Genomic DNA, 27,848 nt, shown 5'->3' with positions numbered 1-27,848 from the left:
TGCTCAAGATCACCAAATAGTTACCTTCTTCCATTTGATGAGGGTTTTCACATTATAAAACAATGTGCATCAGATACAATTAACTAGGGACTTCTGAGAGGAGCTACAGGAGAGGGTATGGGGAGGAGGTGGGATGTGTCCCAGGAAGGCACCTAGGGTCCTGCTCTGTTACAAGTGAAAGTAAAAGTGTTAGTCACTCCTACACACCTGACTCTTTTGGACCCCATGGACTATACCCCTCCAGGCTCTTCTGTCCACGGAATTCTCCAGACAAGAATATTGGAGTGGGTTACCATTTCCTGCATTGCAGCTAGATTCTTTTCCATCTGAGCCACCAAGGAGGACTGCTGAAACCTGGGCCTCCCTACCCCCTGCTGCCCCCAAGGTCCCCTGGCCCCTATGCCACTCCAGCGATGGAAGAGTCACATCTATCCGAGGGCAGCACTGAAGGGAGGTCATCATTGAAACTAATCCAGAGTCCATGTCTACCCTGGAGGCCACGTCTAGCCTGGGGTCCCTGTCTAGCCTGGAGTCCCATGAGTCACCTTTGTGTAAATCTGCTCTTTAGTGGAAGCCTTGGTGCTTTTTTAAGTTGGACTTAAACTGAGGAAAGTAGGGAAAACCACTAGACCATTCAGGTAAGTTCAATGCAGTTCAGTGGCTCAGTCGTGTCCGACTCTTTGTGACCCCATGGACTGCAGCACGGTAGGCCTCCCTGTCCATCATCAACTCCCGGAGATTACTCAAACTGATGTCCATTGAGTCAGTGATGCCTTCCAACCATCTCATCCTCTGTCATCCCTTTCTCCTCCTGCCTTCAATCATTCCCAGCATCAGGGTCTTTTCCAGTGAGTCAGTTCTTTGCATCTGGTGGCCAAAGTATTGGAGTTTCAGCTTCAACATCAGTCCTTCCAATGAATATTCAGGACTGATTTCCTTTAGGATGGACTGGTCATTAAGGTAAGACCTTATTCAAATCTCTTATGATTATACAGTGGAAGTGACAAATAGATTCAAGGGATTAGATCTGTTAGATAGAGTGCCTGTAGAACTATGGACGGAGGTTCATGACATTGTACAGGAGACAAGGATCAAGACCATGCCCAAGAAAAAGAAATTCAAAAAGGCAAAATGGTTGTCTGAGGAAGCCTTAAAAATAGCTGTGAAAAGAAGAGAAGCTAAAGGCAAAGGAGAAAAGGAAAGATATACCCATTTGAATGCAGAGGTCCAAAGAACAGCAAGGAGAGAGAAGAAAGCCTTCCTCAGTGATCAATACAAAGAAATAGAGGGAAACAATAGAGTGGGAAAGACTAGAGATCGCTTCAAAGAAAATTAGAGATACCAAGGGAACACTTCATGTAAAGATGGGCACAATAAAGGACAGAAATGGTATGGACCTAACAGAAGCAGAAGATATTAAGAAGAGGTGGCAAGAATACACAGAAGAACTGTACAAAAAAGATATTCATGACCCAGATAACCATGATGGTGTGATCACTCACCTAGAGCCAGACATCCTGGAATGCAAAGTCAGGTGGGCCTTAGGAAGCATCTCTACAAACAAAGCTAGTGGAGGTGATGGATTTCCAGTTGAGCTATTTCAAATCCTGAAAGATGATGCTGTAAAAGTGCTGCACTCAATATGCCAGCAAATTTGGAAAACTCAGCAGTAGCCACAGGACTGGAAAAGGTCAGTTTTCATTCCAATCCCAAAGAAAGGCAATGCCAAACAATGTTCAAACTATCTCACAATTGCACTCATCTCACATGCTAGCAAAGTAATGCTCAAAATTCTCCAAGTCAGGCTTCAACAGTACATGAACCATGAACTTCCAGATGTTCAAGCTGGATTTAGAAAAGGCAGAGAAACCAGAGATCATATTGTCAACATCCGTTGGATCATCGAAAAAGCAAGAGAGTTCCAGAAAAACCTCTACTTCTGCTTTATTGACTATGCCAAAGCCTTTGACTGTGTGGATCACAATAAACTGTGGAAAATTCTGAAAGAGATGGGAATACCAGACCACCTGACCTGCCTCCTGAAAAATCTGTATGCAGGTCAAGAAGCAACAGTTCGAACTGGACATGGAACAACAGACTGGTTCCAAGTCGGGAAAGGAGTACGTCAAGGCTGTATATTGTCACTCTGCTTATTTAACTTATATGCAGAGTACATCATGAGAAATACTGGACTGGATGAAGCACAAGCTGGAATCAAGATTTCTGGGAGAAATATCAATAACCTCAGATATGCAGATGACACCACCCTTATGTCAGAAAGGGAAGAAGAACTAAAGAGCCTCTTGATGAAAGTGAGAGGAGAGTGAAAAAGCTGGCTTAAAACTCAACATTCAGAAAACTAAGATCATGGCATTTGGTCCCATCATTTCATGGCAGATAGATGGGGAAACAATGGAAACAGTGACAGACTTTATTTTGGGGGGCTCCAAAATCACCGCAGATGGTGATTGCAGCCATGAAATTAAAAGATGCTTGCTTCTTGGAAGAAAAGTTATGACCAACCTAGACAGCATATTAAAAAGCAGAGACATTACTTTGCCAACAAAGGTCCATCTAGTCAAAGCTATGGTTTTTCCAGTAGTCATGTATGGATGTGAGAGTTGGACTATGAAGAAAGCTAAGTGCCAAAGAATAAATAGTTTTGAACTGTGGTATTGGAGAAGACTCTTGAGAGTCCCTTGGACTGCAAGGAGATCCAAGCAGTCCATCCTAAAGGAAATCAGTCCTGAATACTCATTGGATGGACTGATGCTGAAGCTGAAACTCCAGTACTTTGGCCACCTGATGCGAAGAACTGACCTGTTGGAAAAGACTCTGATGCTGGAAAAGGCTGAAGGCAGGAGGAGAAGGGAATGACAGAGGATGAGATGGTTGGATGGCATCACTGACTCAATGGACATGAGTTTGAGTAAACTCCGGGAGTTGGTGATGGACAGGGAAGCCTGGTGTGCTGCAGTCCATGGGGTCGCAAAGAGTTGGACACGACTGAGCAACTGAAGTTGAACTCGGTGCTTTGCAGGCTTCACATGGACCCTTGGGGACTCATTCCTTCCCCAGACGTTCACTGTGCCCTAACCTGTATGTACCATGATCTATCAAGTCCTGAAGGTCAGAAACATGATCCATGTGGGCCCTGCTTTCTCAGGCCATTGAGGCAACAGGCCTGAACACAGCCACACAGCTCAGAGACAGCCACCCACCCAGGCCCTAAGGAAAACCCTCTGTGGCCATTTCCTCTGAAAATCCTTGGGGAAGTGATGGGAGTGTCTCCCCAGGGCCCCTCCTCCATCTGGGCCCAGATGACCTTTCACTGTGTGTGTTTGCCTTTCACGGTGTATTTGGCCCCTAATATTTTGGAATGAATCTGATGATTCAAGTTCCACTGCTCACCGCTGACAAAATCAATGACATACTCACAAACTGAAACAGGAGGGAAGGGGTCAGGGCACAACTTTGACAGAATGACATAGCCCGGGCACAGCATAAATTGATTAGAGCCAAATGGGTCCAAGATGGCAGACAAGTCAACTTAACTAGACTTTTATCCTCAGTACAAGCTATTATAACACATCAGCAAGCTAAATGACACACCCAGAAGTGCCATGACTGTTTCAAGATCAACCATCAAAGACCAAAAACTGGGCAATGGCCCAATCCCTGGAAATCCCCGCCCCTTCCCCAAAAGAGTTGGAATAATCCTCCCACTCATTATCCTATGACATTACCCAGCCCATAAAATCTTACTACACCACATTCAAGGCTGCTGCACTTGCCCTCTGTGATGGCCCACACTCTATCTGTGGAGTATGTGCCTCTCTGAATAAACCCACTTCTTACCTATCACTTTGTCTCTCACTGAATTGTTTCTGTGATGAGGCACCAAGAACCCGAGCTTCACTAGGTCCTGCAACCAGGTCAGTGATCTCAGCTGGAAGACCATGGAGTTCAGCTGGGTTCAAGTCCTGGCCACATAGGTTAGAGTCCCAAGCAGGGTTTTGGCTGGGTTCAAGTCCCAATCTGAAGTAGATGGTTTCAAAAAGGCAAAAGAAAAAAGTTCCTTTAATCAGAATGCTGGCAATCTGGGAAGACAGTGAACTCGGCGACCCCAAAAAACCACCTCTAAATATTCTGCTTGGCCATGTAAATTCTAAAGGGAAACAGAGAAGCCATCGCAGTTGATCACTGAGATGGGGGTCAGAGTCACCACCATCCCCCACTGTGGCTTGTTGACCCCTCTCAATGTTATCTGGTTCACACAATTTGTTGGGGAGATCACTAAAGCAGAAGCTAGGGAAGAGATCTGGTCATCTGTCAATTATCCTTCATTTCTACTTCCGTGATTTACGGAAAGAATCGACAAGTTAGGCAAGGAATTGTGTGATTAAGAGATTTGAAAGATGTGCTTGGGTCAGGATGAGTAGAGCTGGGGACATCTGATTTAAAAGTTAGTTATAATGTATTATTAGCTTTGCTAAAGTGATAGGAGGAAAAGAGGCTTCCTGCTGAGGCCCTGTTTTCAGTTTCCTGTAAAGAGTTGCTTACCCTGAGGCCTCACTGAGCTTCAAAGAGGACTCAAGGACACAGGTGAGGTCACAGCCCTAGCAGACACCGTGAGTCCAGTTGGTGAGATCCTGCCCAAAGGACACAGGTACTCTGTGCCCAGACTCCTCTCAATACATTGGTATTGAGACAATACACCGGTATTGTTTTAAACTGCCCAGTGTATGGTAATTTCTTATGCAGCAGCAGAAAACTAATATAGGCCTCACTCTAGCCCTGGATACCTCCATTCTGGAACATCCCCACCAAACCCTGGCTTCCTACATAACCAGAAAGAGCAGTAGAGCTAACTGAACCCACAGAAAGCTCCCTATAGGGGATGTGCTGTAGGGAGATCCCTTTGAAACTGTACTTCTCCCTGGATGGGACTTGAACCCATAGGACAGGATTCAGGCCCATTGTCTTTTTAATTAGGTGGCGTTAGTGGTAAAGAACCCACCTGTCAGTGCAGGAGACGTGAGAGAAGTGGGTTCGATCCCTGGGTGGGGAAGGTCCCCTGGAGGAGGGCATGGCAATCCACTTTAGTATTCTTGCCTAGAGAATCCCATGGACAGAGGAGCCTGGTGGCTACAGTCCATGGGGTCACAAAGAGTCAGACACGACTAAAGTGACTTAGCAAGCATGCACCTGAGTTCTGAAACCATAGAACTCATCTCAGGACTTAATGATGTTCAGGTTCTTTGTCTCAGTGCAGAAATAATTCAACAACAGTGAGAGGCAAAGTGACAGGCAAGAAGAGATTTATTTGTATAGGATGCTCGTGAGAGACACAAATAGGCAGGCAAGGAAGTGTAGCCCCCAAAGCTGGGTGGGCCTTATTTTTGTAATCAAAGGAAAAGTGGAGAGGAGAAGAAAACCACCTTCTTCCTCATTCTTGAATAAATATCAAACTTCCATCATCAGTTCCTCCTCCACATCGAGCAGGAGAGTTTTCTTGTCCCTGTATGGTCAAACTTCACTGTCATAGTCCAGTTTGTCATGTTCAAAATGGGCAAATGGGCATAATGTGGTAACATACACGATAATATGGTAAATTGTCTCAGGTTTCAGCATGATGTCACATTTTCCTCTATTTTTGTTTTTTAGTGTGCACAGAACAGCATGTTCTAGGAATGATTTTGGCCTCACTGGGCAGGATATAGGTCTCATTTCACCGTTATTTTATTGTTTGGGGGCAGGTCTCAAGCCTCTGCTGCATGGTTTTGTTGGAAAACAAACCTGCTTTCTTGAGTCATAATTATCTTGCAGGTGTCACCCATACCTTTTTTTCTACTTATGATCCCCTAATGGGATTAACCACTTAATCGTCTACTTTGTCCCTTCTGTCTATCCCTATCATTTAAAGCCCAAAGAAATCTGCCATATTTCCTGCCCTGCTCTAGTGTCTAAAATTCACTAATACTCCTCTAGCCAACAAATATTTGAATGCTAAATCAGTTATGTTGTCACAATGATGCTGTATTATTAAAAAACATAGTAATTATTCAAAAACAAAGTAATTATTGTTGCTCATGAGTCTATGGGTTGGTTTTTTGGCCTCAGGTGGCTTAAAAGTCTGCAATCAGCTGTGGGTCAGGTGGCTCTGCTGATTTTGACTGGCTCCATGGTACATCTGAGGTTCAGCTAGCTATGAATGGCCTCAGCTAGGCTGGATCATATCTTCTCTTCTACTTCTCACATCTCTTCAGCAGTATATCAAGGAACATTCTCATGGCAATGGCAGGACCCAAAGACTCTACCTGCAATACAGGAGACCTGGGTTTGATCCCTGGGTTGGGAAGATCCCCTAGAGAAGGGAATGGCTACCTGCTCCAGTATTCTTGCCTGGAGAAGTCCATGGACAGAGGAGCCTGGTAGGTTACAGTCCCTGGGGTTGCAAAGAGTCAGACATGACAGACTGACTAGCATTTTCACTTGAATAAAATGGCAACTGACTCCAGTATTCTTTCCTGTGTAATCCTATGGACACAGGAGCCTGGTGGGCTATACTACATGGGGTCATAAGAGTTGGACACGACTTATTGACTAAAAAACCACCAAACCAATTGTGCAGAAAGGCAAGTGGAACTGTGCATATGCTTTTCAAGCCTCTACTTACAGTCATATTTGCTAACATCTCATTGGCCAAAGCCGCACAGTGAGCCCAGAGCCAAAGTGGGAGGAGCCTACAAAACTGCAGGAAGAAAGGGGGGCATTAATGCAATCAACTTCACAAAGGCCAAAGATACACAGGCATTGTTCTGGGTGTTCGCTGTACAGTGGTGAATAAGCTTTTAGAGCTTGGAGTACGGTGGGGAAGAAAAGCAATATATAAACAAATAAATAGAACTAGAAAGTGTGATTGGTGCTTTGGATTAGAATAGTCAGTAGGACATGTTTTAAGTTACCAAAGACCTGGAGGATGAGAAGGAGCCAGTGGTAGAAAGGCCAGCCAATGTAGAGGCTCCAAATGGCTGAAGTATAGGAAAGTGTTGGCATGAAATAAGATTCAGGAAATGGCAGGACCAGTGATATGGATTTCGGACTGTAATCCAAAGGTGATGGGAATTCACTGCCAAGTTCTAATGAGAGGAGGTGACATGATGTGATTTGTGCTTTTAGAAGGTCACTCTGGCTATTACATGGAGAATGAATGTTAGAGAGATAAGAGCAAAAGCAGGGAGTCAAGTTAGGAGGTGTAGGGGTTCAGAACGAGCCTCCCCCAACATGTGTCGCTGTTGCACGAGGATTATTTTGAACTAAAGGCAATTGAGACCCTGTGTCAGGGAACGTTTAATTTTAGGAATTCTGTATGTTGTTTTCTGTTTCTCAAACACTCTCTGCTCCTTATCAATTCCTGGAAAACAGGAAAGAGTAGAGCTGCATGCAGTTCTCCAGACTGAGGTCATGAGGCAGAACACATACGTGGATTCCGTTCAGTAACCTTTTCTTTACTGTAAAACTACTTAATCATGTTCCTATTTCTTAAGATATAGATTGTCTTCTGGCCCTGCGACGATTGTTATTCCCCTAGCTACTGTTGCTATGTGTCTAGTTTTGGTTTTTTGCTCAACTCAATTTTTTTGCCTAAAGCTTCCTTGTATAACAATATATAAGTTCACGCTGCCACGACTAAAGCACCCTTGTTTCACTCAAGACTTGGGTCCTCTGCGTCCTTCTTTTTGTCGCTTTCTTTTTGTCGACTCCAGTCCCCAGGTCCCGGTCTGTAAAGACCATAACAACCCTACAGCTTCAAGAGAAACGACAGCCCCTTCCTTAACTACCTACAAGCATTTAAATTTCGGATTTTTCTTCCAGAAAAAAAAAATCAGTTATTCTCAGAGATAAATTTTATCTAAGTGGCTCCATCTATATGGTAAGGTAAACATCTAATTACCAAACCCTTATTGTTCTTGTCATCCATGACCCTCCTGTCCTTGGAAGCCCCACGCCCCTATAACATTCCTTAGCTCAGGATGGAATACAGACCTCATTTTACCTTTCTGTTTTTGAACCTTTCATGTATGTGGGGTTGCCATATATACAAAATTAAGTTTGATTTTCTCCTGTTAGTCTCATGTCAATTGCATTCTTAGACCAACCAGAAGAACCTAGAAGGGTAGAGGAAAGTTTCCTTCTCGACAGAGGATACTAAGAGTGGTAGAGAGACGGGAGGGGCCAGTTCGTGCTCTGTGAGGTTTTGGAGGTGGAGAGGGGGAGGCACCGGGGTCTCTAGCTTAACCAACTGGGTGAGCAGAGAGGTGTCACTAAGATGGAGAAGAGCCAGAGAACAGGATGGAAGGAGGGATCTAGCGTTCAGCTTTTGGGAATTCCCTGGTGGTCCTGTTGTTGGGACTGTGCACTTTCCCTGCCAAGGGCCCAGGTTCGGTGCCTCGTTATGATTTCGATGCACGCAGCCGTGAGCAGCAGTAAGAAGTAGCTGGAAGCGGTTAGTTCCCTGACTGGGCACGCTAACTACTAGACTACAGAGGCAAGTGGCTAGGGCCTAAATCTTCAGTTCTTGCCTCCTTTTTCAGGAAAGAATTCAGCCAAGGAGGCGGGAGGTAAAGAAAAAAGTAAAAAAGGAAAAGCAAAGTACATGTGGCAAGATGCTCAAGGGGACTCAGAGAGGGAGTCCGCGCCTTTGGGAACTTTAAATACTTTATAAGGGGGCGATTTTCTGAGTCTTTGTCTACCTTCTGGCCAGTCATCTTGTTTCTCTCCTCCTGGCAAATTTGTCTCTGCACCATCACTTTTGGTGTGCATGCATCTCTCAGTCAAGACGGGTCTCGATGCAAAGGCGTCTGGAAGAAGTAAGACTCATTATGGCCTGGCGTTGTCCTGTCACTTGACCCTTAAGGAACCTTTCTGCACATGTGTAATGTCTCCCTTGTCCCAAGAAAGTGCAGTGAACAGTGATCTCTGGATCATTTACTCAAACAAGATTTTGCCCCTCTTTGTCCTTGTCATGACTATTATTCTAAGGCATCCACAAGAGACAAATTTGGCTATTTACCCTGTCTCTGTTGTTAATTTTATTCGGGAGAGTAAACAAGAGGTTGATTTTAAAAGTCTAACCTGGAAACCTACCTACCTCATGTCTCAGGAAATGCAAATAGGAGACGAGTTGTAAGCATCCGGACTGAAGCCCCCTTTTTCCTGCCCCAAGAAATGTAAACAGGAGGCCAGTTGTAAGTGTATAACCAGGAGCCCATCTGTCTCCTGCCTCAGTTGGGGAACCAAGATCCCAAGCTACTTGGTGTAACCAAAAAAAATAAAAAAGAGTTCAGCTTTCAATATGTTAATTATGATCTGCCCGTGAGACAACCAGGTAATTGGATATATGGGGCTAGAACTCCAGAAAGAGGTCTTTTGAGGTTGGGTCTTGCAAAGGAGGAAACTGGTTGGGTGGGTGCAATTTATGACTTAATAGATGGGTGGGTCATGGAAGCAGGGGTCTTGAAAGAGTCTTGATGAGCCAGCTGTTAGTCTTGATAAATTGTCTGCTTGGTTAGTTTGTAATCTTATCTTTCAGGAGCAGATATTTCCTGGAGCAAGCAGCTAGGTTATTTTTGCTTGGTCCTAGTATTGTTCAACAGGGACAGGAAAGTATGTTCATTTCAGTTCTAATCAGAAGGTCCTCAGGCAAGTGTCTTAAAAATAGTAATAATAATAAGAGCAATAACAACTACGATATAGTAATTATGCTGCTGGACAGTGCTGAGCCCTTTATGGATGATTTTTTTTAAAATTTACTTGTTTATACCAGGTCTTAGTTCCAGCATACAGGATCTTTGATCTTTGTTGCCATCTTTGTTGCCACATGTGGGATCTTTAGCTGCAGCAGCTGAACCCTTAGTTGCAGCATGTCTATCTAGTTCCCTGACCAGGGATCCAACCAGGCCCCCTGCACTGGGAGCATGGCATCTTAACCACTGGACCACCAGGGAAGTCCCGCTTTATGGGTATTAACTTGTTTAAGTCTCACAACAACCCAGTAAGAGCACTGTTAATTGCCCCATGTTACAGATGTGGCTCTTTTAAACACAGACAGGTTTGTTAACCCCTCTAAGGTCACATGGCTGATAAGTGATAAATCTGGGTCCCAGAATCCAAACTCTTAATCCCCTAATAACCGGTTTGCCACCTAAAAGACAACAAATTTTGATTTGCCCAACTACATTTTCTTTAATTTGCTTTTCTATATCACTGAGAATGTTTCCAAATAAACTGAAAATCAAGAGTTCTATGTTCCTGGGATTTCCTGGTGGTCCAGCTATTAAGACTGGACTACTCTTCCACTACAGGGTACATGGGCTTGATCCTTCGTCAGGGAACTAAGGTCCCGCTTGCCACACAGCACGACCAAAAAACAGAGTTCTGTGTTCTAGAACTTTGGAGTTCAATTTATCATGCCTTCGAAATTTGCACAAGGCATTCAACAAAGACCTTCCTTCTGAGTGTACAAGTCAAACCTAGACCAATCCACCCTCGGGGCAGAGAAAACCCTCTGTCATTGCTTTTATTAGCCCCTGAATATTAGCCCCCAATTTTCATTTCATATTGTGTGGGCTCAGGTAACCTTGTTGGTTTCCTTTAATATGGTTAATTAATATTGCCCTAGGGGCAGATTTATATGCCAGATTTATAACACTAGTCAGGGGAAACATTCCCCAATAAGACATAATGTCTATTCTACAATATAACCAGGCAAAAGAGATATAACCATCTTACATAAAGTCCATTCAAATGTACTAATTGTTTTTTTTTAATGTGTACTATTAGATTTTATGTGAAATATTTACTGTATGTTCCATTTTTGACACATAAACTTTAACATAAGAAATGACACATTATCTTTTATTTTTTACAATTGTGAAGTAGATACACAACTTTTGAAATGGTAGACTTAAGATTTTGACATGTTCTTATATTTAACATGTGGTGGTTTAGTTGCTAAGTCAACTATCATACTGAGGCTTCCCTGATGGCTCAGTGTAGAAGAATCAGCCTGCAATGCAGGAGACACAGGTTGATCCCTGGGTCAGGAGGATCCTCTGGAGAAGGAATGGCAACCCACTCCAGCATTCTTGCCTGGAGAATTCCATGACTCTATTTGGAGCTGGTTTTTTTGTTTAAAACAATATCTAACTTAGAAGGGAAGCAAAATATACCACCCGAGATGTGCCTCTTTGGCATATTAATTATTTTAGACTTCTAGATTTTTTTATACTTTTAAAAAACAGCAGACAGAGGAAAATCTCCAAAAACTAAGTAGAAGTTGTCCTTTTGTAAGAAATATTTACATTTAAAAGAGGAATCTCCCTCCCTTCATAAGGGTGTCTCCCTCCCTCTACCAGGAAGAGTAGGATGACCAAATCTCTAGAAACCATTAACAATGAAGAAGGTATATACTTAATTCTTCATAACAACCTTACCCTTGTTCACTGTGCTTTGCACGATAACCTTCCATAACTGATTTCCCTGCCTACCACCATCTTCCATCTTCTTTTGTCTTTAGCTGAAGATGTATTTAAGGTGATGGCTTTGGCTATTTCAGAAACTTACTCAGTTTTCCTGGGTTCTCCTATGTATGAAGGCTGTGTGTGTGCATATGTGTGCTAAGTCGCTTCAGTCATCATTTCTGACTCTTTGTGACCAAAGGGTATATACACATTATTAAACTTTTGTTTTTCTCCTGTTAATCTATCTTGCTGCTGCTGCTGCTAAGTCACTTCAGTCGTGTCTGACTCTGTGCGACCCCATAGACGGCAGCCCACCAGGCTCCCCCATCCCTGGGATTCTCCAGGCAAGAACACTGGAGTGGGTTGCCATTTCCTTCTCCAATGCAGGAAAGTGAAAAGTGAAAGTGAAGTTGCTCAGTTGCATCTGACTTCCAGCGACCCCATGGACTGCAGCCCACCAGGCTCCTCCATCCATGGGATTGTCTAGGCAAGAGTACTGGAGTGGGTTGCCATTGCCTTCTCCGTTAATCTATCTTATGTCAATTTAATTACTAGACCAGCCAAAGAACCTAGAAGAGAAGGGAAACTTTCCCCACCCCCACACAGGGAAAAGGGAGGTAGCCCTCCCTTTCCTAGCGGAAAGTTTCCTATGAGAAGAATGGACAGATTTCTTTTGGAAAGACAAATGGGTTTTTAGGAGAGCAAAAGGCCAACAAGAAAGTCTGTGACAGTGTTTGTTTATGTAGGTGCCAGTGGTCTTTCTGTCTTCACAGCCATAAAACTTCCCAGGAGAGGGGATTTATGATACAATTTTTCTTGGTCTTTCTCCTGGGAGCAGACTTACCCCAAAGAGGAAATTTATGGTAGTTCTCATTTCTCAGAAGTTTCTGCTTTTAGTAGATGAGAGATGCTTTGAGATGGCTTTTGTCTGCAGCTATTGAATTTCAAATGTCTTCCATTTAAAATCATCTTCTTACCAATTTTCAGATTCTGGGTGGGTCCTGATGTTAATGCAAGTTTGTGTGCTCAACTCAGAGTGAAGCCAAACACACTGAAATGTAAGAATTTGGATCAGAGAAAGATTTATTGCAGGAGATGAGTCGTGCCTGAAAAGCCTCAAGCTCCCCAGAAGTGAAGGGAAGTGAAAGTTGCTAGTCACGTCTGACTCTTAGTGACCCCATGGACCCCATGGACTATAGTCCATTGAATTCTCCAGGCCTGAATACTGAAGTGGGTTGCCTTTCCCTTCTCCAGGAGATCTTCCCAACCCAGGGATCGAACCCAGGTCTTCCACACTGCAGGCAGGTACTTTACCAGCTGAGCCACCACAGGGTTTCAGCAAAGAATTTTTAAAGGGCAGTTGGTTGGGGAGAGGTGTTGCAAGGTGTGCAATCAGCTCATACACAATTCTCTGACTGGCTGATAGTGAGGCAGGGTGGTGTCACAGGGGTTAACATTAACAGTCCTTAGTTTCCGGGAGGCCTGGGGCTATGTGCTCTGGGTCTTCAAATAGATCTTCCATCTGGTGGGGGAATTTTCACTTCTGCAAAACAACTCAGGAAATTTGCATCAAATACTTTTATCTAGGTACTTAAGGGAGGAGCTAAAGCAGAGGATATGGGAAGGACTGTTTGAGAAAGGCCCCAAAGGTATTGCTGGGTCTTATCCAGTTCAATCATTCTCCCACTCACTATGAGATGGCAAATCATAACCTGAGATGTGTCACAGGATCAAATACATGCCACAGCTTTCAGATCACAGCTCCGTATCTGGGGACCCAGGAGGCCATTCTTTGAAACTGAAGCTACTTGATTGGGGGATGATGTGTTCAGCGGAGGGACTTGGCCAGGCAGGGACTTCTACTGAGCTGGTGAATGCTTTTTGTATTACCAAACTCAGGTCCAGCTGCTTGCCACCTGAAAATCAGTGCTCAGGAGGCAAATGTTGGTAGAAATGGAAAGCATTACTTTTAATCAGCTGACATTCTGGGGGGGAAGGTGGATCCTAAAATCCAAAGATTTTGCATCCCAAATCCAAAGATTCTGCTCAGCCCTGAAAGTTTTTAAAGGGAAAGGGGACAGACACACGCACCCACAGACACAGAGGGAAGGGCTGGGAGGGGGTGACAGCAGGGCGGGGTCTGGCCTCCACAGCCCCTCCCTGAAGCAGTCTTCTGCCGGATACCCTCTTGCTCTTACCCTTCCCCACCATAGAAACATAGCCTGTTTATATTTTATGGCCAAACTCTTTTGAATTTTGTTGTCTGGCCCGGTACCCTGCCCCTTCCCTCTCAGGACCACAGCTCCCGTCCTCCTGGTCTCTGGTCCTCGCCCCAGTGTCCTCCTGATTTCTTACGTAGTTGATTCTCTCTAGTCACCCGGAACTGCCCCCCCACCCCGTGGCCCCTGTCCCTCTCCTCCTCGCTGTGGCAGGTTCATATTTGCTAGATCAGTTTTCTCGTTGAACTTTCTGTTGTATTAAAACAAACAGACAGAAAAGAAAAAAAGGGTTTTGGGGGTAAAAAACATGAGGAGGTAAGAGCATTTATGACAGTGTGTGCGGGTTTATAAAGAGTATGCAAGATAACACCAGGAAACAACTCCAAAATAAATATTTCATTCCCAATAGGAAAAAAAAAAGAACGAAAGAAAGAGAAAAAAAGAAAAATACTGAGAAATAAATTTAGCAATATAAAGTTGAAAACGTATTTGAAAACTACAAAATGTTTTGAAAGAAACGAATGTGAAAGTCGCACAGTCATGTCAGACTCTTTTGTGACCCCATGGACAACTGAGTCTGTGAAATTCTCCAAGCCAGAATACTGGAGTGGGTAGCCTTTCCCTTCTCCAGGGGATCTTCCCAACTCAGGGCTTGAACCCAGGTCTCCCGCATTGCAGGCAGATTCTTTACCAGCTGAAGATCTAAATAAATGGATCCACACCCATAAAAAAAAAATAAATAAAAATAAAGGGAAAGGGGGAAGCAACCTCAGTTAATTATGGAAATGCAGAATCAGACTCATTGCCATCTTCCACTGATGCAGGCTTGTTGACTCCTTGAGATCTTACTTTAGATGTTATCTTGTTTATACAGTTTGTGAGATTACTGAAGGAATTTAAGAAATCAGGTCATTGGTTAATTACTTAGTCTTCATTTCTGCTTCTTTGATCTATATAAAGAACCAGCATATTTAGGCAAGGGATTGTGTGATCAAACATTTGCAAGGTTTGCTTGGGCCAGAGATGAGGGTGGGAGTGCCTGGTTGAAGGTTAGTTACAACATAGCTTTGCTAAAGTGACAAGACAAAAGAGGCCCCCTGCAGAGAACTCTTTCCTGCAAAGAGCTCTCCGCTGCCAAAAGCTGCTTACAAAATCCCCACTTGTCAGAGCATCATTCCATTTCTATGGGACTAGGGGTGAAGATCTCTCTTCTTTAAGTTCTTCATGCTGATAAAGAGCGAAAGATGTCAACATGCGACAGTAGTGTCTCTTTGCTGACAATTTTAGTTGCCCGCTTACATATACAGACAGAGCAAGCTATAATTACTTTGATACCCACAAGATATGGAGTATTGTGAGCAATAGTGTTAATTCCATTCTCTTAAGCGTTCTTGAAATTGGTTCATAGGTTCAGTAGTAGCCATAGGTTCAGTACTGCTCAAGATGGAGCAGCTAATGCCATGGCTGCAGTCTGGTCATCACGCAGTTAACTTTTCCCTCTGGTGGGCAGTTACAGTATCTATCAAATGACTCAGGAAGGAGCATCAGACATGGAAAGCTTCTGTGACTCTATTGTCTAATCATTAGCTGCTTGAACCTGCTCTTTTTGTGATGGGGTGGGGGTGGGGTGGAGGGGGGACTGGGAGACTTCAGCTTCTCTACAAACAAGAGGCAGGCAGCATGGAGGGGCCTTTGTACTTGGGCGAGGGGGCAGGGCTCTGCTTGGTTCTATTTGGATTGGGAATGGTGAAGGAAAAATGAGTAAGAGCGTTGCAGGGGGCAGAAACAGCACGAAAGGGAAGTGACTTACATTTATAGGGCACAAATTAGGTATTTGGTAACTGTCTTCATCTCATTCCATTCTCCCAATAACCCTATGAGGTAGATATTTGCTGGCCCCATTTAACAGATTGGGAGATCAGGGCTCCAGGGCAAATAATTTATCCAGGCCCCCGCCATTTGTACATGAGATCACATGGGATTCCCTGGTGGCTCCCGCAATGCGGGAGACCTGGGTTCGATCCCTGGGCCAGGAAGATCCCCTGGAGAAGGAAATGGCAACCCACTCCAGTACTCTTGCCTAGAAAATTCAATGGATGGAGGAGCCTGGTGGGCTACAAGTCCATGGGGTCGTAAAGAGTCAGACACAACTGAGCGACTTCACTTTCTTTTCTTTCTTTTCACTGGGATTGAAACCAGGTCTGTGTGGCTTCAAGGGAGAGGATGACACCAGGACAGTGAAGGCAGAGGGGAGGAATGGCAGTCAGCTGGGAAGGGAGACTTGGGCCAGACTGTGGAGATCAGAAGCTGAGACCACATTCAACTTAAAAGAGTTGCTCTAGTAATTAGAAAAACATCTGGCAATTCTACCCAGGATGGCTCTGGGAACCAGAGAAATGACTGTGCTAGCCCTCCCCTTCCCCCCATGTCCCCTGACTCTTGAGATAACAGGGAAGATTTTCCAAGAGAGAGGAATGCTGGGGTGGGGCAGGGGAGTGCCCCAGGCTGTGCAAAGCCTCCCGCCAGCCTCCCCTCTCTCCAGTTGGTCAAGGGCCCCAGCCTCCCCCAGCCAGTCACTCAGCCTCTGCCACCTGTCAGGGTGTTGGTGGGAATAGGTAGGCACCTTTTTTTTTTTTTTTTTTTTGTCCCATTGCTGCCGGCAAGAAAGATGCTGCTGTTGTCTCCTCCTACCTGGCCGCCATGAAGTTCCCCTCCTCCTCATTCTCAAGATTGAGAAAGCAAAAATTAGCAATGAGAAAGCATGAGAAGTTAAAAATATGCCCTGCCGTTCATTTGGTTGGGATAATAAAATAAAGCCAGTTATAGAGCTGAACAGAAAACACTTATTTCTCCCAAGGACAAGTTGCAGCAGCAGAGTGGCATGAGGACTCCTGCTTTCTTACTCACTAAGAAGTCTTGGCCTCTAAAATCAGACACCACCAGAAACTTTGCTTTTTGAAGTTGTGTCATCAGTAATGAGTGAAGAATGGATGCTTTGAAACTGTGGTGTTGGAGAAGACGCTTTAGAGTCCCGTGGACAGCAAAGAGATCAAACCAGTCAATCCTAAAGGAAATCAACCCTGAATATTCATTGGAAGGATTGATGCTGCAGCTGAAACTCCAATACTTTGGCCACCTGATGTGAAGAACTGACTCATTAGAAAAGACCCTGATGCTGGGAAAGACTGAGGGCAGGAGAAGGGGCAACAGAGGATGAGATGGTTGGATGGCATCACCGACTCAATGGACATGAGTTTGAGCAAACTCTGGGAGATAGTGGAGGACAGGGAACCCTGCTGCAGTCCATGGGGTCTCAGAGTAGGACATGACTTAGTGACTGAACAACAACATCAGGAATGAAACACTGCTCCCCACCCCCTTGCCTGGACCTTCTAATTCACTTTGATACAGAGAAGCAGCTTCAGTTAACAACCCAGGTGCACTACATTACATAAGGGGTTTTTGACACACCATGTCACATCTTTATGTGTGTAATGAAAGGTGGAAACTTTGTAGTTTGCTTTGCTTTGTGTGTTCAGTTGCTTAGTCATGTCCAACTCGTTTGTGACCCCATGGACTGTAGCCCGCCAGGCTCCTCTGTCCACGGGATTTCCCAGGCAGAAATACTGGAGTGGGTTGCCATTTCTTTCTCCAGGGGGATCTTCCTGACCAAGCAATGGAACCAACTGTCTCCTGCCTCTAATGCTTTGAAGGCGGATGGATTCTTTACCTACTGAGCCACCCAAACATGGCTTTAGATAAATTTCTTCTAAACTCCACCCTCCCACCAAGCGCAGGACTGTAGGTTTTCTTTTGTTTCCTTTGTTTGGTCGGTCCTTGGCTCCTCCTGTACTTTAGAGTCTTCTTCTGTGCAACTGGCCAAGAAAACCCGGCACTGTCAGACTGATTGGGCTAGGATGAGGACCTCGTAAAACCCTCCCTTCTTTTTCCAGACTTGACTTTATCTCCCAAGGCCTAAGACAAAGGGAAGGATTGTTCAGTCAGCCTGATCCTGGGATGGGTGGAGGGGGAACACAGAACACTGCATTCTTTGGAAAACCATCAGAGCTTTCTTTCTGTAACTCTACCCCATTATTTGGTGTGCCAGGTGGGGGTGGGGGGCAGGCACTGGACTGAGGGCTTCACAATGCCATTCCACTCAATCCTCACCACAGCCCTGAGAGTTAGGTCCTGTTATCATCATTCCCAATTTACAGATGAAGAAACTGAGGCATGGAGATGATAAATATTATAACTTGTCCAAGAAAAGCATGTAGTCAGGAAGCAACTCAGCTGGGATTTGAACACATGAAGTTTGCAAACAGAACCTTCAACCACTAAACAGGGATCAAAACTGAACCCTGGTGCTTTTACTTTCTGTACCAAGCCTCCAAGGCCAAAAGACATACTCAACAGTCTCATATATTTTTATGTTCATACGACTTACTAAGCTTTTATGGGGCTTCCCTGGTGGCTCAGTGGTAAAGAATCCGCCTTCCAATGCAGGAGACACAGGTTCCATCCCTGATCCGGGAAGATCCCACATGCTGTGGAAGAGCTAAGATGGTGCACCATAACCATTAAGCCTGAGCTCTAGAGCCCGGGAGCTGAAACTACTGAAGCCCTCATGCTCTAGAGCCCATGCTCTACGATTAGAGAAGCCACCGGGGTGAGAAGCCTGAGAGGAGCCCCCACTCATTGCAACTGGAGAAAGCCTGCACAGCAATGAAGACCCAGCATAGCCAAAAATAAATTTAAAAGATTATTTTTAAAAAAAGAAAAAAGGCTTTATGTTCTAACAATTTAGGAGTTGATTAGGAAAAAATACATATAAATTAAAAGGAAAAATAATATTTTAATTTCATTCTTAAATAACCTACACACAGTATTGAGATGTGTGTGCTGGCTGAGCACTGCACAACTTCTCAAACTTTAAAATCAGATTTGGACACCATCACACTCATCCTAGGGGCATCCCTGATAGCTCAGCAGTAAAGAACCTGATGGCAATGCAGGAGAAGCAGGTTTGATCCCTGGGTTCGGGAAGACCCCCTGGAGGAGGCAATGCTAACCCACTCCAGTCTTCTTGCCTAGAAAATCCCATGGACAGAGGAACCTGGCGGGCTACACTCCATGGGGTCGCAAAGAGTCAGGCACAACTGAGCACTGAGCACAAACACTCATTCTACATAGTGCTTGTTTTTTATCATAGAAAACACCAAAAACAGCTTCACAGAGATATGAGGTCATGGAGACCGACTTAGAATACCATGCTTGTGTGTATGGGCTAAGTTGCTACCTTTTTTGTCTCCTATTTGCCCTCCTAAAAACCCATTTGTTTTTCCTGAAGAAACCTATTTGTTCTCACTGTAGAAGTCTTTTCTTCCCCCACTAAGCACTTCTGCATGTTCGCATTGTTTTCAAAAGTAAACTTTTCCTTTTGCTAATCTCTTTTGTCAGTTTAATTTGCAGATAACCCAAACTGAACCTAAGATGGTAGAGGAAATGTTTTTCTTCCCCAACAATATCATTAAAAGCAATGTAGCATGATTTCATGTTGAAACTGTGAACTACCTGAAGTTAGTAGTCTTGTACAGTGTTTGACAGGTGCAGCTGAATTTCCCTTGAAATTTAAAAACACCCATGGTGACTGTGGATTTGCTCTTGTTCCCTGGGATGCTTTGTTGCCCAGTTTGGGAACCATGTACTAGACTAAATCCATATCAAAATGATCTAACATAATCTATGAGGCTTGTCAACTACAAATTTGTGCTTGCCAAGGTCATTTGCTATCTGCCTCTGTGGGGATTGAATCCTGTTCTGCTGCAGCTGTTGACCTTCGATTCACCCTGAAGGGAGCTCAGGGTGCAGAATGGGGCACTTTGTGCTCCAGAGAAACTGGCGGAACAGGTCTTTCAGTTCAGTTCAGTTGTCAGTTGTGTCCGACTCTTTGAGACCCCAGGGACTGCAGCATGCCAGGCTTCCCTGTCCATCACGAACTCCTGGAGCTTACTCAGACTCACGTCCATTGAGTTGGTGATGCCATTCAACCATCTCATCCTCTGTCGTCCCCTTTTCCTCTCGCCTTCAAACTTTCCCAGCATCAGGGTCTTTTCCAATGAGTCAGTCAGCTCTTTGCATCCGGTGGCCAAAGTATTCGAGTTTCAGCTTCAGCATCCGTCCATCCAATGAATATTCATGACTGATTTCCCTTAGGATTGATTGGTTGGATCTTCTTGCTGTCCAAAGGACTCTTAAGAGTCTTCTCCAACACCACAGTTCAAAACCATCAATTCTTTGGCACTCAGCTTTCTTTATAGTCCAACTCTCACATCCATACACGACTACTGGAAAAACTATAGCTTTGACTAGACAGACCTTTGTTGGCAAAGTAATGTCTCTGCTTTTTAATATACTGTCTAGGTTGGTCACAGCTTTTCTTCCAAGGAGCAAGCATCTTTTAATTTCATGGCTGCAGTCACCATCTGCAGTGATTTTGGAGCCCCCCAAAATAAAGTCTGTCACTGTTTCCATTGTTTCCCCATCTATTTGTCATGAAGTGATGGGACCAGATACCATGATCTTAGTTTTCTGAATGTTGAGTTTTAAGCCAGCTTTTTCACTCTCCTCTTTCACTTTCATCAAGAGGCTCTTTAGTTCCTCTTCACTTTCTACCATAAGGGTGGTGTTGTCTGTGTATCTGAGGTTATTGATATTTCTCCCGGCAACCTTGATTCCAGCTTGTGCTTCATCCAGCCTGGCATTTCGCATGATGTACTCTTGCATACAAGTTAAATAAGCAGAGTGACAATATACAGCCTTAACGTACTTCTTTCCCAGTTTGGAACCAATCTGTTGTTCCATGTCTGGTTCTAACTGTTGCTTCTCGACCAGCATACAGATTTCTCAGGAGGCAGGTAAAGTGGTCTGGTATTCCCATCTCTTGAAGAATTTTCTACAGTTTGTTGTGATCCACACAGTCAAAGGCTTTGGTGTAGTCAATAAAGCAGAAGTAGATGTTCTTTTGGAACTTGAGTGCTTTTTTGATGATCCAACAGATGTTGGCAATTTGATCTCTAGTTTCTCTGCCTTTTCTAAATCCAGTTTGAACATGTGGAATTTCACGGTTCGTGTACTGTTGAAGCCTGGCTTGGAGAATTTTGAGCATTAGGAACTGGTTTCATGGTCCCATCCTTACTTCTCCTCATATCTAGAAAAGCACTAAACCCCTCCCTTTATGCTGACTTCAGCTCCTAATGAAGCAGAAAACCTTTTGTAAAATAATTGCTTGATTGCATTGAACTCCCCTTTCACCAAAATCATGTACATTGACCTTCCTCCACTACTTCTTTGGAGGGGTTTCTCAGAGCTATCTGAGGTGCTGTCTCCCAGGCTGCAGTCCTCATTTTGCCGAAATAAAACTTACTTCACAGCTCTCATGTTGTGCATCTTTTAGCTGACAGCCCACTGGGAATGGCATATTATAACTGCTTGTTTTTTCCGGCAGTGTCACGAAGATATTTTCCTCCACCTTTCTAAGTGCTGACTGGTTTAAGAATTAAATTGATGTGAGTAAGATTAACAAGAGATAATCAAAAGTTTGATAACATGTACACATGGGGGAGAGGCAGAAAACTGAGTAACTCACCACAATGGCAGAAATTTTCACCTTTAATACCATGTTCAGTTAAAAACAAAAGAGGTTGTTAGGGGTACTGTTTGGGGACTTCAAATGGGAGGAAGGCAATGCAAGTGGAGATGGAAAAGCAAATATTTGGTAAATATTGACTGGGCCCTGCAGAGAGTGGGACTCAGAGTGGACTCTAATCTCTAGGCTCTGCTGAGTTCCCCCCCCACTACACCTAAAACTATTTACCTCAGATAAGGACTTGAACCATTTCTGTCCTTTATGGAGCCCATTTTTACATGAAATGTTCCCTTGGTATCTCTAATTTTCTTGACGAGATCTCTAGTCTTTCCCATTCTATTGTTTTCCTCTATTTCTTTGCATTGACCACTGAGGAAGGCTTTCTTATCTCTCCTTGCTGTTCTTTGGAACTCTGTATTCAAATGGGTATATCTTTCCTTTTCTCCTTTGCCTTTCACGTCTCTTCTTTTCTCAGCTATTTGTAAGGCCTCCTCAGACAAGCATTTTGCCTTTTTGCATTTCTTTTTCTTGGGGATGGTCTTGATCACTGCCTTCTGTACATTGTCACAAACCTCCATCCATAGTTCTCCAGGCACTCTATCAGATCTAACCCCTTGAATCTATTTGTCACTTCCACTGTATAATCATAAGGGATTTGATTTAGGTCTTACCTGAATGGTCTAGTGGTTTCTCCTGCTTTCTTTAAAGGAATGTAGAAATGGTATCAACCTAATAGAAGCAGAGGATAGTAAGAAGCGGTGGCAAGAATACACAGAAGAACTATACAAAAAAGATCTTCATAAAAAAAACAAAGAAACAAAAACAAAAAAGATCTTCATAACCCAGATAACCACAACAGTGTGATCGCTTACCTAGAGCTATACATCCTGGAATGTGAAGTCAAGTGGGCCTTAGGAAGCATCACTACGAACAAAGCCAGTAGAGGTGATGGAATTCCAGTTGAGCTATTTCAAATCCTAAAAGATGATGCTGTGAAAGTGCTGCACTCGATATGCCAGCAAATCTGGAAAATTCAGCAGTGGCCACAGGCCTGGAAAAGGTCAGTTTTCATTCCAATCCCAAAGAAAGGCAATGCCAAACAATGTTCAAACTACCACACAATTGCACTCATCTCATATGCTAGCAAAGTAATGCTAAAAATTCTCCAAGCCAGGCTTTAACAGTACATGAACCATGAACTCCCAGATGTTCAAACTGGATTTAGAAATGGTAGAGGAACCAGAGATCAAATTGTCAACATCCACTGTATCATCAAAAAAGCAAAAGAATTCCAGGAAAAACAACTACTTCTGCTTTATTGATTATGCCAAAGCCTTTGACTGTGTGGATCAGAACAAACTGTGGAAAATTCCTAAAGAAATGGTAGAGGAACCAGAGATCAAATTGTCAACATCCACTGTATCATCAAAAAAGCAAAAGAATTCCAGGAAAAACAACTACTTCTGCTTTATTGATTATGCCAAAGCCTTTGACTGTGTGGATCAGAACAAACTGTGGAAAATTCCTAAAGAGATGGGAATAGCAGACCACCTTACCTGCCTCCTGAGAAATCTGTATGCTGGTCAAGAAACAACAGTTAGAACCAGACATAGAACAACAGATTGGTTCCAAATTGGGAAAGAAGTATGTAAAGACTGTATATTGTCACCCTGCTTATTTAACTTATATTCAAGAGTACATCATGCGAAATGCCAGGCTGGATGAAGCCCAAGCTGGAATCAAGGTTGCCGGGGGAAATATAAATAACCTCAGATACACAGACAACACCACCCTTATGGCAGAAAGTGAAGAGGAACTAAAGAACCTCTTGATGAAAGTGAAAGAGGAGAGTGAAAAAGCTGGCTTAAAACTCAACATTCAGAAAACTAAGATCATGGTATCTGGTCCCATCACTTCATGACAAATAGATGGGGAAACAATGGAAACAGTGACAGACTTTATTTTTGAGGGCTCCAAAATCACTGCAGATGGTGACTGCAGCCATGAAATTAAAAGATGCTTGCTCCTTGGAAGAAAAGCTGTGACCCACCTAGACAGCATATTAAAAAGCAGAGACATTACTTTGCCAACAAAGGTCTGTCTAGTCAAAGCTATGGTTTTTCCAGTGGTCATGTATGGATGTGAGAGTTGGACTATAAAGAAAGCTGAGTGCCAAAGAATTGATGGCTTTAAACTGTGGTGTTGGAGAAGACTCTTAAGAGTCCTTTGGACAGCAAGAAGATCCAACCAATCAATCCTAAGGGAAATCAGTCATGAATATTCATTGGATGGATTGATGCTGAAGCTGAAACTCGAATACTTTGGCCACCTGATGCAAAGAACTGACTCATTTGAAAAGACCCTGATGCTGGGAAGATTGAAGACAGCAGGAGAAAGGGACGACAGAGGATGAGATTGTTGGATGGCATCACCAACTCAATGGACATGAGTTTGAGCAATTTCTGGGAGTTGGTGATGGACAGGGGGGCCTGGCATGCTGCAGTCCATGGGGTCTTAAAGAGTCGGACACGACTGACAACTGAACTGAACTGAGGACTTGAACCTTCATGGCAGGGACTTGAACCTGGCCCAGACCAGTTTGGGACTCTAAGCCACATGGCTAGAACTCAACCCAGCCCAAACCTACAGTAATGAAGCTCAGGTTCTTGATGTTTCATTGTAGAAGAATTCAGTGAGAGATAAAGTGATAGGTCAAGAAATGGATTTATTCAGAGAGAAACATACTTCACAGACAGAGTGTGGGCCATCACAGAGGGAGAGTGCAGTGGCTTCCAAATGTGGCGTGGTTAGTTTTTATAGGCTGGGTAACTTCATAGGCTAATGAGTGGGAGGATTATTCCAACTATTTTGGGGAAGGGGTGATTTCCTGGAATTGGTTCCCCCACCCACCTTTTGGTCTTTGATGGTGCCTTGGAACTGTCTTGTCTGCCATCTTGGACCCATTTGATTCTAATTGGTCTATGTTGAGTCCTCGGGCTATGTCATTCTTTCAAAATTGTGCCACCTTCCCTCCTGTTTCATACCTAGCCTATATTCTTTGCTGACATTTCTCATTATAGCTCTATTCTAGGAATAGGCCTTTTATCTAAATACTTTAAGGCAGTTAACGGAGAGGTAACAACAACAACTTCCGATCTTCTGTTTCTTAAAAAAATCAGCTTAAATTTATTCTCATGTGAAAGAGGTACATTTTGGGGTAAAAAATTTTGCTCCCCTACAGCAATCTCCATCTCCTCTGGATGAGTCTGTATGGTTCACGGCTGTATCTGCTGTGCCATCATCAGTGCCCGGTACAAAGGAAGAACTTAGATGAAGGAAGTGGCATATGCGTGGGGAGCACAGGTGCAGAGTACACATGATTAACTCTTAAGGGCTATTTCACCCTCCACTATACATGAGTCATCTTAGAGGAAATGTGTCCAGAATTTTGGATGTAAACACCCCTGATTCCTGCTCTTCTGGCTTTTTCTTCTGCTAGACTTTATGTTTCCTATTTTCACAGTCCTTCTATAGAAAACAATATAGCTCAATTAGATTACTGTTTATTAAATACAGTCTCTTCTGAATCTAGCAGTTCATGTCAGATCAGGTCATTCTACTCGAAACCCACAATGGCTTCCCAGCGCACTCAGAGCCAAAAGTCTTATAAGGGTATGGATAATCTGCCCTTGCCTTTCTTCTCTGACCTCATGTCCTACTGCTCCTCCCAGTTTATCCTCCTCCAACCATTTGGGCCACCTTGCTATTCCCAAACTCACCATGTTTGCTTTTCACTTAGAGGCTGTTGACTTCTGCCTGGAAGGCTGTGCTGTCAGACACGTGGAGATTGTTAAGACCACTGAAATGAGAACAAGCAAAAGCTATTTACTCAGAGCTTGCTACAGCAAGGAGTCAGCCACCATTATTTGCATTTGGCAGCAACTCAAAGGGGTTGTTGTTTAGCTCCCCATTGCAACTACGCTTGACTTCCTGAGCTGCTTGCTGCAGATAGAAGCCAAACCTCAACCTTTGCAGCAACCAGTCCAGAAAACAAAGAACTCTGCAGTAACTGCTCCAGAATTCTGAGGACATGGTTGATGACTGGTCAGATGTTGTATATTTTTTTATCCCCACTTCTAACTCAGGACCAATCAGTTCAGTTCAGTTGCTCAGTCGTGTCCAACTCTTTGCGACCCCATGGACTGCAGCACGCCAGGCCTCCCTGTCCATCACCAACTCCCAGAGTTTACTCAAACTCATGCCCATTGAGTCGGTGATGCCATCCAACCATCTCATCCTCTGTTGTCCCCTTCTCCTCCCACCTTCAATCTTTCCCAGCATTAGGGTCTTTTCAAATGAGTCAGTTCTTTGCATCAGGTGGCCAAAGTACTGGAGTTTCAGCTTCAGCATCAGTCCTTCCAGTGAATATACAGGACTGATTTCCTTTAGGATAGACTGGTTGGCTCTCCTTGCAGTCCAAGGGACTCTCAAGAATCTTTTCCAACACCACAGTTCAAAACCATCAATTCTTCGGCACTCAGCCTTCTTTATAGTCCAACTCCCACATTCATACATGACTATTGGAAAAACCATAGCTTTGACTAGATGGACCTTTGTTGGCAAAGTAATATCTCTGCTTTTTTAATATGTTGTCTAGGTTGGTCATAGCTTTTTTTCCAAGAAGCAAGCATCTTTTAATTTCATGACTGCAGTCACCATCTGCAGTGATTTTGGAGCCCCCAAAATAAAGTCTGTCACTGTTTCCATTGTTTCCCCATCTATTTGCCATGAAGTGATAGGACTGGATGCCCTGATCTTAGTTTTCTGAATGTTGAGTTTTAAGCCAACTTTTTCATTCTCCAATCAAAGAAAGCTAAACATGCTCCCCAAACCAGCTGAAGAGGATGGTCTACTTCTGGCTAGCCCATCTCCAGCTATCCCATGCCAGCTCCCTGCTATCACAACACACCCGATGCCTTCTCTTTTTCACTATGAAGCTTGCCTACTTCTCTGCCTGTGAGATGCAAGTGGTGGTAGCAAGTTCTGAATAAGTAGCTTGTTCTGTTTGTTCTTATTTGGGTGTTCTTCATTTATTTCTACACACAGTGTGCATTTTCTGTGTGGAGAAGGCTGAGTGACTTCACCTACCAAGGGACTGTGTGTTTGATGACGTGTGACTTCTTGTTTAACTCTTGTGGGAGGCATCTAACTGTCCTCCAAATTTTGACCCATAGTTATTATTGTTCTTATTAGTGATGAGGAAACAAGTTCAGAGAAGTAAAATCACTGTTACCTGGCTGGTGGGTGAGGGTCAGAGGCCAGGTCTTGATTTAACCCAAGCACTGGCTCTTAACTTTTGTCCTATAACTCGCTCATTCCTCTGAGCCTACATTTCCTTTTCATAAAACAAGAAAAATATTAAGTTGAACCAAATGAAATAGAATTTTTATATTTTGAAAAAGATTGAATATGGAATTCCCTGATGGTCCAGTAGTTAGGATTTCATGATCTCACTGCTGAGGGCCTGGGGTTCAATCCTCGATGGGGTAACTAAGATTCCACAGTGCATGATGCAGCCAAAAAAGAAAACAAATGTTGAATATTAACAATTTTATATAGTTCAATCTAATATAAGGTTGTTGTGAGGATGAAATAAAATAGAAAATGATGTTAAACTGAAGGCAATATAAATAACATTTCTATTAATAACCAAGTCAGTTGTGATCAGTTGTGTCTGACCCTTTGCAACACTTTGGACTATAATGTGCCAGACTCCTCTGTCTACGAGATTTTTCAGGCAAGAATACTGGAGTGGATTGCCATTTCCTCCTCCAGGGGACCTTCCTGATTTAGGGATTGAACCTGTGTCTCCTGCATCTCCTGCATTGCAGGCAGATTCTTTACCCACTGAATCATTGGGGAAGCCCCTATTAATAAAACAGGACTCTAGAAACTCTTCCTAGAATTTAAATTCCTACTCTACCCTTTTTTGGCTATTTGGTCTTAGGCCATATAATTCATCTGTCCCTAAGTTTCTTCAGCCATAAAATGGAGACATAATACAAGTTCACAATCCCTACTATAGGAAAGCCTTTGATTGTGTGGGTCACAACAGACTGTGGAAAATTCTTAAAGAGATAGGAATACAAGACCACCTTACCTGTCTCTTGAGAAAACTGTATGCAGGACAAGAAGCAACAGTTAGAAACTTACATTGAACAACTGATTGGTTCAAAATTGGGAAAGGAGTATGTCAAGGCTATATACTGTCAACCTGCTTATTTAACTTATATGCAGAGTATATCATGCAAAATGCTGGGCTGGATGACTCACAAGCTGGCATCAAGATTGACAGGAGAAATATAAATGACCTCAGATATGCAGATGACACCACTTTAATGGTAGAAAGCAAAGAGGACTCTTGATGAGAGTGAGAGAGAGAGAAAAAGCTGGCTT

The 27,848-nt window shown here is 43.6% G+C and overlaps 1 protein-coding gene across 28 annotated transcripts in view; it reads right to left on the bottom strand.

The window, feature by feature from the left end:
• The window catches only part of LOC145545898 (uncharacterized), a 55,339-nt gene that overhangs the window by 24,125 nt on the left and 3,366 nt on the right, over positions 1–27,848 (bottom strand). For 4 of the 28 annotated variants that reach the window (XR_014082302.1, XR_014082299.1, XR_014082294.1 and 1 more), the window contains exon 2: positions 25,172–25,251. Coding sequence is in view for 2 of the 28 variants with exons in the window: in XM_081591246.1 (XP_081447372.1) it covers positions 8,757–8,810 (54 nt within the window). In the remaining 26 variants the exon portion in view is untranslated. Of the gene's footprint in view, positions 1–3,858; positions 4,039–5,653; positions 6,321–6,789; positions 8,865–18,509; positions 20,890–22,063; positions 22,122–22,246; positions 22,444–24,100; positions 24,921–25,171; positions 25,252–27,848 lie in introns of those variants that run through there. The other 24 variants (XR_014082298.1, XM_081591246.1, XM_081591245.1 and 21 more) reach the window with 17 other exon arrangements.

The sequence above is a fragment of the Giraffa tippelskirchi genome, chromosome 4 (assembly GCF_054371585.1).
Source record: "Giraffa tippelskirchi isolate mGirTip1 chromosome 4, T2T-mGirTip1v1.2.pri, whole genome shotgun sequence".
Lineage (NCBI taxonomy): Eukaryota > Metazoa > Chordata > Mammalia > Artiodactyla > Giraffidae > Giraffa > Giraffa tippelskirchi.
This window is presented reverse-complemented; position numbering and strand designations above follow the sequence as displayed.